This window comes from Arachis duranensis, chromosome 5 (assembly GCF_000817695.3).
Source record: "Arachis duranensis cultivar V14167 chromosome 5, aradu.V14167.gnm2.J7QH, whole genome shotgun sequence".
NCBI lineage: Eukaryota > Viridiplantae > Streptophyta > Magnoliopsida > Fabales > Fabaceae > Arachis > Arachis duranensis.
Window position 1 is genome coordinate 104,735,004 of NC_029776.3, and position 11,774 is coordinate 104,746,777.

At 29.6% G+C, this 11,774-nt stretch overlaps 1 protein-coding gene across 1 annotated transcript; it reads left to right on the forward strand.

Annotated features, from left to right (window-relative positions):
* The first annotated feature begins 900 nt into the window (after positions 1-900).
* LOC107490865 (receptor-like protein EIX2) lies at positions 901-4,222 on the forward strand. The gene has a single exon (XM_016111676.3). The coding sequence runs from the start codon at positions 901-903 to the stop codon at positions 4,168-4,170; it is 3,270 nt and encodes a 1,089-aa protein (XP_015967162.1). The 3' UTR covers positions 4,171-4,222.
* Positions 4,223-11,774: the final 7,552 nt, after the last annotated feature.

Genomic DNA, 11,774 nt, shown 5'->3' on the forward strand with positions numbered 1-11,774 from the left:
TTGTATAGAGAATAAATTAAAAGAAAAACAAATCATTTGTTAATCGTAAGAAAATTAATTAACTGTATTCCAAATATTAGAAATAAAATTATTTTAAACTAATCGTTAGAAATAATTTTAAAATATTTGAAGGTTAGAAAAGAAAATATGTTTTACTTCAATATAACAAAAGTTTTAATATTCACCGATAATAATAATGATATATATTCATATATAAATGAGGATATATGTTTAATTGATTTTATTATCAATATTTATTTATTAAAAATATTATTTCTATATTATTTCAATATATATTTATATAATTAATTTTACTAAACACCTAATATACATTATATATCATTATAGGATGGATTAAGACTCTCATTAATTATTATGACTAAATATTTTATTTTTATTTAAGAATACTAGGATTACTAGCTACTCCATGTAAATTACTTTGACCAGTCAATATGGCTCCCACACTCATCATTCATCAATAATTCAATACGGTGAATCAAGGAATTACTCTTATATACAAAAAATTTGGAACATGCGATGAAAGTCGGAACTCAAAAGATAAATTAAATATGTAATAGTAGCTACTAAGTTATGAAATCATACATTATTTAAAAATAATTACTCAAATATTACAAAACTATTTATATAATATTTAACGTCAAATTGCTAAGATTAATCTTGATCAATTAACTGGAGAAACGAAAATAATGCTAATTGAACCAATCACAAAAAGACTTTAGAATACTTAGTTTTGAGATCATCAGAATATTGGCGATAAACACATCATGGACTTGAGCCGCTATAAATATATGAACGCTGGAGTTGTATATCCAATAACCATAGCAACACCTTAAATATACTCATACATTAGAGTTTTCAGTCTCAAATCCTTGGAAAAAAATGAGAAGAAAAGAATACTCCAGCAATGGTACTACTGTTGCGGTAGTCGTGGTGGTGCTACTCATCATTACTGAATTTGGAGGTTCTTATGCCTGCATTCAACTAGAAAGAGAGGCTCTCCTCAATTTCAAAAGAAGTTTGAGCTTTTTTGATGAGACGCCACTACTTCCATCTTGGGAAGTAGATGGTGATTGCTGTGAATGGCAAGGCATAGCCTGCAATAATGTCACTGGACATATTGTTATGCTTGATCTCAACGATCTCTGTTCTCCATTCATCGTTGAATCAATCATAGAACAACCGTCTAGTTACAGCGATGATTGTCCCCATCTGGCATATACTTTCATGGATGTTACTCTATATCTGTCACAGCTCCAACATTTGACTTATTTGAATCTTTCTGGAGTTGTCATCCAAGGGGCTCTAGCATTTCTTGGTTTTATGCAAAGCCTACGCAGTCTTTCTCTACGAGGAGACTATGTTTATCAACCATTGACCATTCCCAGCAGCAGTATTGGAAACCTTGCCAACTTGCGTGCTCTTTATCTCCAACGCCTCACTCTCACCAACGTTACTGACAGTAGTTGGCTTTCTTCACTTTCCTCATTGCAATACCTTGGCTTGTATGATGTAGATCTTTCCATGGCTGAAGCTCACCATCTGTTTAAGGTACTTAACACGCCTTCTCTGTTAGAGTTACACCTATCTGGTTGTAGACTTGGACAAGTGTCGTCATCACTTGTTTCTGATCATATTTTTCCTCTCACAAATCTCACTCGTCTCCAACTCCTCAATCTTGCATGGAATGACCTTAGCCAAGATTCACCAATCCTAAATGCTTTTCAGAACACCACTTCCATCAAAGTCCTTGACATCTCACAAAACCTTTTAAGCTCTGTGCCGCCATGGTTAGCCAAGCTTCATAATCTTCTCAAGTTGGATTTGTCTTCCACCGATATTACAGTTCTTGATCCTTTGAGAAATCTGACCTCCATTAAATACCTTCTGCTTTCTCATAATAAGAATTTAGCTTCACTTCCACTATGGTTTTCTCATTTTGATAACCTTCAAGTACTATCCCTTGGGGGATGTGGTTTTTCTGGTCAATTTCCTTCTACTCTTCAGAACTTGACTTCCATTAGGGTCCTGAACCTCAATGAAAACAATCTGAATTCAATAACACCGTTGTGGTGGGGGAAGTTTGAAAACCTTGTTTTCTTAAGTCTTTCGAGTAATCTGTTTTATGGTCCAGTTCCTTATACTTTGCGAAATTTGACTCATCTCACTTATCTTAGCCTTTCCAACAACAACTTGAAGTCACTTCCATCATGGTTAGGCGAGTTAAAGAGTCTTGTCCATCTTGATCTTTCAATGAATAATTTCACTACAGTGGAAGAGGATTTTCTATCATCAATTTTGAGCAATTTATGTCAGCTAAAAGAATTTAATCTGTCTCAAAGCAATTTCCAAGGGTTTGCTTTCAAAAACAAAGGAACTCTATCTGGCTGTAATAGCTATGCTTTAGAGTACCTGAATTTGAATGACAATGAATTTGATGGTCTTTTGCCCAATTGGTTGGAACAATTTAAAAATTTAAAGTACCTTCATTTGATGTCAAATTCATTCTCCGGCCCAATTCCTCTCTTTATTGGAGATTTGGCAAAATTGACAGAGTTAGATCTTGGAGATAACATGTTAAATGGATCAATACCCCGCAGTCTTGGAAAACTTGTGAATCTCCGAAACCTGAATCTTTCTTCTAATAATTTTAGTGGTGTTATTCCTCAAAGTCTGGGTCAACTCAAGAATCTGCGATGGCTTGATCTTTCTTCTAATCATTTTTGTGGTGTTGTTTCTCAAAGTCTGAGTCAACTCAAGAATCTGCATTGGCTTGATCTTTCTTCTAATCATTTTATTGGTGTTGTTCCTGAAAGCCTCGGTCAACTCAAGAATCTGAAATGGCTTGATCTTTCTTCTAACTACTTGCATGGCACAATTAATGGATTAATAAATTCGTGGTCCCAGCTCATCAGCCTCTTCCACTTTGATCTCTCCAATAATAAAATAATTGGATCAATTCCTGAAAACCTTCATGTTATAATGCCCTTTTTGAGATCCTTGATTCTTCGCAACAACCTCTTAAATGGTTCATTGCCAAGTTCATTGGACAAACTTAAATACTTGTACAGTTTTGATGTTTCCAACAATAAGTTATCAGGCAAAATTCCAAGCACATTATGGAATCTATCATTGGGATGGCTGCGTTTGAATAACAATAGCTTTCAAGGAAAACTTCCTTCATCCTTGACAAACATGAAAGAATTGAGATTATTAGATCTTGGGGAGAATAGACTATCAGGTTTCATACCTTTTTGGAATGGCAATGAACTTCCCGACTTACAAATTCTTAGGCTGAGGAAAAATTTGCTACATGGTGTCATTCCTTCAAGTCTCTGTCAATTTGTTGAATTGCAAATCTTGGACCTTGCTGAAAATCACTTAGTTGGCCCAATTCCTCGTTGCATTAGCAATATTACAAGAATGACTTCGGCAAATACTCTTTCGTTTTGGGAGGAATTAAATCCATGGGACAATGAGGATCTAAAGCAAGTCATCAAAGGAAGAGAACTTGATTACATTAGAAACTTAAAATATGTGATCAACTTGGACTTATCAAATAATTTCTTGTCTGGATCAATTCCTATTGGAATATCTTCCCTCAGAGGATTGATTGGACTCAATTTTTCCTACAATAATTTGTCTGGCGTGATTCCTGAAATGATTGGAGACATGAGATCATTAGAATCTCTTGACTTATCACATAATCATCTCTGTGGTACTATTCCAAGAGGCATGATTGACTTATATTCTCTAAGTCACTTGAATTTATCATACAACAACCTTTCAGGACCAATTCCTGTTGAAAACCAATTTCAGACCTTTAACGATCCACTCAGTTACACTGGTAACCAATATCTCTGTGGAGCTCCACTCCCAAAACATTGTCCCGGTGATGGTCCTCATCATGTTCCTAACATTGAAAACTATGAAGATGAAGACAGGGAAAATGACAAGTTAGACAAAGTGTTGTTTTACTCAATCACATCCATTGGCTTTGCAACTGGTTTCTGGGGAATTGTTGGGTTTTTGTATTTCAAAAAGAATTGGAGGTATGTTTGCTTTGGATATGTGGAGAAGGTTGCTGACAGGATCTATGTTGCAGTAGTCTTAAAAGTAGTCAAATTGAAGAAAATGATGCAGAGAAAGTAGTCATGTTTGTAAATTTGAAGATTGATTTTCACACCCTCATTGGCCTCATCCATGTAGTTCTTAATGTTAAATAAGATTGTTATGCTTCTAGATCATTAGAGTTGTGTTTTCATTGAGATATGTTTAAATATTTCTTCTGTTTTTGTATCAATTATCACTTGCATTTATGTTAAAATTGCAAGTAGCTTTATGTTTCTGGTGCTAAAATATTTAAAGAAGTTGATCCATATTACAAATGCATAATATGAAAGTGAGGTAAATTTGAAAATTAACAACAATCTACTATGATTGGTAGTATGAGGAGGATTTTAACTTAACCAGGAAATACACTATATATATAAATATAACAAGAATCAAGAAAAAGTGATAGATAAAGTTAGTACAAATTAATTTAGCCCAACTCATAGGATCGGATAAACATTCTCTGTAGCTATTGCTACTACTAAAAAAAAATTGCAGCTAATAATCTTAATTTGCTAATAAATCCTACCGTAATAATTTCATTTTAAATGAAAATTTGTGAGAAAATTTTTAATCATATGAATAAGAACTAGAAAGAAGGTTTCAGAATATTGAAGTGTCATTGTCACACATCCAGGTACCTTGAACCTGTGCTTCAGTTTTGCTACTTTGATGAACACAAAGTCAGAGGTTAGAGAAAGATATCTCAATTGTTGCATAGAACCAAGGAAGTAGTTTTGTTTGCTTGACTTAGCCTTTCAAATCACTTGACTTGGAATAGAAAGACTTTCATAGTTTCATGACCTTTCACCAAGATATTAGATATATAGTCTCATAAGCTTAGCTCCACGAAATATATAAATTATCCTACGAAAAACTTTAGAGAAAATAACACTATTTTCTTTTTTAAGATATATCTATGTAATACTTTTTATTTATAGAAGATACACTTTTATAAAATTAAAATAAATTAAATACTTTTTGAACAATTTTGCCAAAATTATAGTAATTAAACATATCTAGATTAGCAATAATTTGTTAGTTGATGATGATGAAAAATAAGAAAGAATGAATAGTGATATATATGGTGGAGGTTGGTTGGGGAGAAATGAGGGGTAGTGTTGATTAGATCGGCGGATCTTTGTTTAGGCGACGAGGGTTCCAAATTTTTTGGAAAAAAATAGTAGTTTTATTATATGTAGTATTGATTGTTCAATTGGTTGATATTTTGGTTCTCTAACTTAATTATCTTAGAGTATTAAAATTTAAATTCATATTCAATTGTAATAATATATAACATATATTGAATTAATAGATGAAATGGACTTAGATAATTTGATTTTTTAAATTTCGACTAACTAAAAAACTCAATTAAATCAACATAAAACCATAAAACTCTTCGAAAATTTCTTAAACTTCTTTATTATTTTATTCGTATTTTTTGTTAGAATTTTTTTTTGCTAAACAAAAAATTCAAATATTCAACAATTAATTATTGTAATAAATGTTTATCATTCTATAAAGAAGGCTATAAAGAAGAAGATAGGGAAAATGACAAGCTAGACAAAGAGTTGTTTTACTCAGTCATAGCTCTTGCCTTTGCAACTGGTTTCTGGGGAATTATTGGGGTCTTGTATTTCAAAAAGAACTGGAGGTATGTTTGCTTTGGATATGTGGACAAAGTAGCTGACAGGATCTATGTTGCAGTTGTCTTGAAAGTAGTCGTATTGAAGGAAATGATGCAGAGGAAGTAGTCATATTTTTAAGTCTGAAGATTGATTTTCACCATCCTCGTTCTTCATCCATGTAGTAAATCTTAATGTTAAATAAGATTGGTGTGCTTCTAGATTATTAGAGCTGTGTTTTTAGTGAGATTTGTTTAAAGAAATCATTTTTTTCTTTCTTTTGTTTTATATCAATTGCCGCTCACATTTATGGTAAAATTGCAAGTAGGTTTTATATGTTTCTGGTGCTAAAAAATTTAAAGTTGATACGTATTACAATTGCATAATATTAAAGTGAGGTAACTCTGAAAACTAACAACAATCTACTATGATTGATAACAAGTATGAGGAGGATTTTAACAGAATATATATATAAATAACAAGAACCAAGAGAAAATGAATGGCAATATTGATTAGAGAGCTGTGTATAAATCCTCTATTCCTTAAAATTTGTTGAATATCAGTATGCAAAATTATGTGGTTTATTACAGCTACTACTACTACTAAAAAATAAAAAAGTAAAATAATTGCATCTAATAATCTTAATTGATCTGCTACTAAATCCAACTGTAATCATTTCATTTTAAATGAAAATTTGTTAGAAAATTTCAATCATATGTGTAAAATCAAGTTAATTAGATTGTAATTAAAAAAAAAAAAAGGCTAAAATGAAACTAGCATCACAAAGACAAAGAAAGGTGTCTGTAGTGGATACAAATGAACAACAAAAGAGAACACTCAAAGTATAACCAGCAACCAAAATACCAAATCCAAATACAAAAACATGCCAACAAAAGATAGTATTTCTGGAAATGCCTTATTTGAATTGAGGTGAAACATTCTAATAAGAGGTAAAAACTAGAAAGCAGGCTTCAGAATATTCATGATGTGCCAATGTCACCCATCAAGGCACTTTCACAGCAACCTGTTCTTCAGTTTTGCTACTTTCAAGCAATTGCAACATAAATTCTGTCTGCTACCTCATCCACATATCCAAAGCAAACATACCTCCAATTCTTCTTGAGATACAAAACACCAATAATTCCCCAAAAGCCAGTTGCAAAGCCAACGGCTATCACAAAGTAAGATAATATTTTATCTGACTTGTCATTTTCTCCAACTTCATCTTCAGAGCCTCCACCATGAGGATCTTGATGAGAATCATCGCCGGGGCAGATTGTTTTAAGTGGAACTCCACAGAGAAATGGATTGCCAGAGTAAACAAGTGGATCATCAAGAACCTGGAACTGGTTACCTCTTGGAATTGGACCTGAAAAGTTGTTGTTTTAATTTTATTTTCATTCAGAAATATCTTCGTGTGATATTATATATTTTATTATTGGTGGAAACTGTCGACTGCAAGTGAAGTTGCTTCTAGATCGTTGACACGTGTTACTGTATGGTTTAAAAAAAACCAATTTATTTTATACAAATGGTTTATTTAAAAAAATCGGTTTAAATAGACTAAATAACTACTTTTAAAATAATTTAAACTCTTTCTACGTGTTATTCCTAAATTCCTAACAGATGAATTTGATATGTTCTTTTTCTTCATTCATATTGACCAATTTTTCTTTAAATTTATCTAAACTTTTTTTATGTAATTTTTGTCAAATATATGTATACAAATTGTTTGAAAAAGTAAAATTTAGTATTCTGAAAAAAAACAAAATTCACGATTTTTTTTATAGGAATGGCATAAATGATATTATCTGTCCTTTTTTTTGTGTCTCTGTTTCTATTTTCTTGATGAGTTTTGTTTTGTTTCTCATAACTTACAGTTGCTTTTAAATTAAGCTGTAAACAGATTTTAAATTAAGTTGTAAAAATATGTTCAATTGCAAATTTATCGTTAAATTACATCAAGAATAGGATAACCATAGAAAAAATTCAACCAAATAAAAAGGACCTAACTCATACAATTAAACTACCATCATATCATCACAATAAACTATAACATCACTAACTAAAGAGACATATAACAAATATGAAAGAGATCATGCCAAAATTTCAACAATGTTTATGCTATCAAACTAGTCTACGTTATACCATAATTACATTTTTGTCTTCCATCACATGAAATTGCCATGAATTATCTTGGCATTTATGATCCTGAACATCAAAATGGTGTGATGACATAAATATGTACGTATTTATTAAATAATTTTCATCATTCACAGAGGAATGAATAAAAACATAAATTAAAAAATACATCTGAAATAATAAATTTGATTAAAAAATATAAATAAAAGGAACATACCTAATTGAAAGTTTCATATTAGTTCTGAAAAAGGGGATTAAAAGAGAACGAATTTTACGTGCGAAACGAAGAAGAAGAAAATAAAAGTAACTGTTTGGTTCAATTTAAACCGTTTTTTTTAAATAAACCATTTATATAAAATAAACCGATTTTTTTTAAACCATATAGTAACAGTGTCAGCCATCCAGAAGCAACTTCACCTGCAGTCGATTGCAGGTGAGTTTCTGCCTTTATTATTTTTGTAAAATTTTTACTTCTTTACCTAATTGTTTCTAATTTATTTTAGTCATTTTTTTTCCTTCCATGAATTTTAGTAAAAAATATTGTTTTATAGAAATTTTTATAATATTTTAAAGGATCAAATAGATTTTCATATCAATGATTAATGTGAAATAAATTTATTATTTGCAGAGATATAATGATGGAGCACATGTGAAGAGATTGGAACTAACCCTGTTCGAGTTGCTGTCCGAAGCATTAGGCCTTAAGCTTATTTACTTTTAAGGACATAGATTCAGAACTCACTTTAGGGTCAAGTGGCCATTAGGATACTAGCTTTTTTGCCTTCTTCTTCAAGACTAAGAGTGTGTTTGGATTTACATTTGAGATCAAAGTTTTTATCTTTTAAACGCAAAAGTGATCTATCTTTAATCCACTTTTACTAAAAACTACCAATTTTAGTTTTTTTTTTTTTTATCAAAGACAGGAGCAACTTTTTAATTGAGTATGAGGAGATTATGCCATTTGAATTATAATTTATTGGCCAATTATATCCTTCATTATTTATATATTTATTGTTTATTTTATAATATTTTTTCAAATACTCTTATGCATATTATTATTTTTTATAAAATTCTGTTTTTTTTATATAAGTTCTTTTACTGTTATTGTTATTTTTTTATGGAATATTTTTTTTACTTTGTATTATGATTTTATTAATTCTATTAGAATACTAAAAAATATTGAGAGTACTAAAAAAAGAATATTAAAATTTATTTACAAATTTAAAATAAAATTATAAGATAACATAAAATAATTATTTAAATTCATGTCATTTTCTTTAATTTTTCATCTAAAAGTAATTTTAAACAATGTAATCCAAACAATATTTAGTTTACTATAATCTATTTTAAATAAAAATAACTAAATATAAATCACGTCAATATTAACTTATTTTTACTTTCGTTTACAAACGATAATCCAGACACACCCTAAACTAAGTTGGTGGCCTTCAAATCTTTCATGAAAACCAGTGGATCGATATCACACCTGTCCCTGGTTCTTTGATCATCAATGTGGGTGATATGATGCAGGTAAGCTCATCAATTATGTTAGGAGAATAGAAATATGGTTGTATGGTTTATGGTTTTAAGTAATCCGCTATGAGTTCAGAGGTTTTATGCTTTGAAATCTGCTATTGCCTATAGGATTTTAAATGATAATGTTCAAAATTTGTTTGGTATAACAATTTACATAGACTAAGTTTAAGAATGAGATGTAATTAAATTGAGAAGGTTGTAATTATACAAATTTAAATTACAATTTATGTAAATATGACCTTTGTCTTCAACTTAAAAAAAAGTTAATGATTTACAAATTTTAAATGATAAAATATTTAAATTCAATTTAGTCAACTCCTTATTAAATTATATTTATTTAAATTTTAAATTTAGATTTTTTAAAATAAAAATGTTGATAAAGTGAAAAATTAATTACTGTTAATTTTATAATTTCTATGAAATATGTGTTCAACTATTTTAATTTAAGAGTAATTAATTTTTTATTTAACTACTTTATCAACTTTTTTATTTTAAAAGATATTAATTTTTAAATTTTAAAAGTCAATTTTATAGTTCTTATGAATTGATATCTAAATTTTATCTAATTTATTTTTTATAATAAATTTTAAATTTTTATCTTTTAAATTAAATATTAATTTTTAATTATTTTTAATATATTAGACACTATCTTTTAGATACTATTATAATAATAATAATAATAATAATAATAATAATAATACCAATTTTAAATTATATCATTCAAAATTAGTATACATCTTTGAGCAACCGAAAGCTTTTTCTTTTTCATGTGAGAGGGAATAGTGTTTCTCACAATGATGTGAGAAGAGATGAATTTTATGCTGGTATGGCTTAAATAACTGGGTGTCTTTGATTTGTTTCATTTTTTAAACCAACAATCACAAATTGGATGGTCCAATTTGTATTTCGAAAATAAAAAAAAATTTAATGTTAAAATCGGACCGTCCGATTTTTATTTTAAAAAAATAAAAAATACAGATCGAATTCTTCGATTTGTAATTTATTTTTTTAAATAAATCGGACTTTCCGATTTGTAGTTTATTTTTTTCTTCAAATAAATCGGACCGTTCGATTTGAATAGAACACCATATAAAAAAAACACCAAATCTTCCAATAACAATGTATTACACATATATTTAATCAATAATAAAAAAAATTAGTCGCAACCGAAATCCTAATTCAATATTTAAATAAGAAAATCCTCTTATTTAAGATTAATTGTGATGGTTTTTGGAATCCCCCATCAATTGGTACTTTTAAAATTAATTGTGATGCTAGTTATTTTGGTTCGGGTGATAGTGTTGGTTTTGCTTGTGTTATTAGGAATTGTAATGGGAGCTAGCAAAGGGGGTGTTTGGGAATGATTAGGGGTGTTCGCGGTGCGGTTTGGTTCGGTTTTAAGGAAAAAAGTCATCCGATCCGAACGTTTAATTTATGTGCGGTGCGATTTGGATTGGATGAACTTTTTTTGGAAATCCGATCCAATCCGATCCGATTACAAGCGGTTTGGATCGGTTTGAATTTGCAGTTTTTAAATAAAAAAATTAAATACATATAACAAGTCTCAACATCAAATTTTAAATAACTAACAATGATATAACAAGTCTTAACAATATCTTAAAAAACTAACGATAACATAACAATAGAAATAAAATTATAGGTTAGTTAAAATAAATAAATAAATAATATTTTGAATATAAAATATTTATTAAATAATAATAATACATAAATAATAGAAAAATATAACAAATTAAACATGTTATAAGTATAATTGTAAATATAATAATAAAATAATAATATTATAGCACATTGTGCGGTTTGGATTGGATTGGATCGGTTATGAAAAATAGATCTGAAATCCGATTCAATCCAGCGGTTTGCAAAAAATAGAATCCAATCAAATCCGAATTAGTGCGGTTTTAATCGGTTTTCGGTTTGGATTGGATTGGATGAGCGGTTTAATTTGGATTTGGATTTGAACACCCTTAGGAATGATTGAGAGTAATAGTATTCTTAAAGGAAAATTGTTTGCTATTTGGAGAGGATATCTCTTAGCTTGGGATGTGAGTCAACGAGATGTTATTTGTGAGACAGATTGTGTGGAAGCATTTAATTTTGTTACTCAATATGGTTTTGGGTTTATTGATCCACTGGTGCTCAAAATAAAAGATATCATGCATTGGAATTAGCGTGTTGACTTTCGTTTGATTATGAGAGATGCAGAAAAAAAAATAAGAAAATCCTCAGTATAAATTGTAACCCCATTGCAAAAGCTCTTCCACCTTCTTTTCCACTCCAAATCTTTGTGGAACGCCAATTCCTTTCACATTCTCTCTTTGA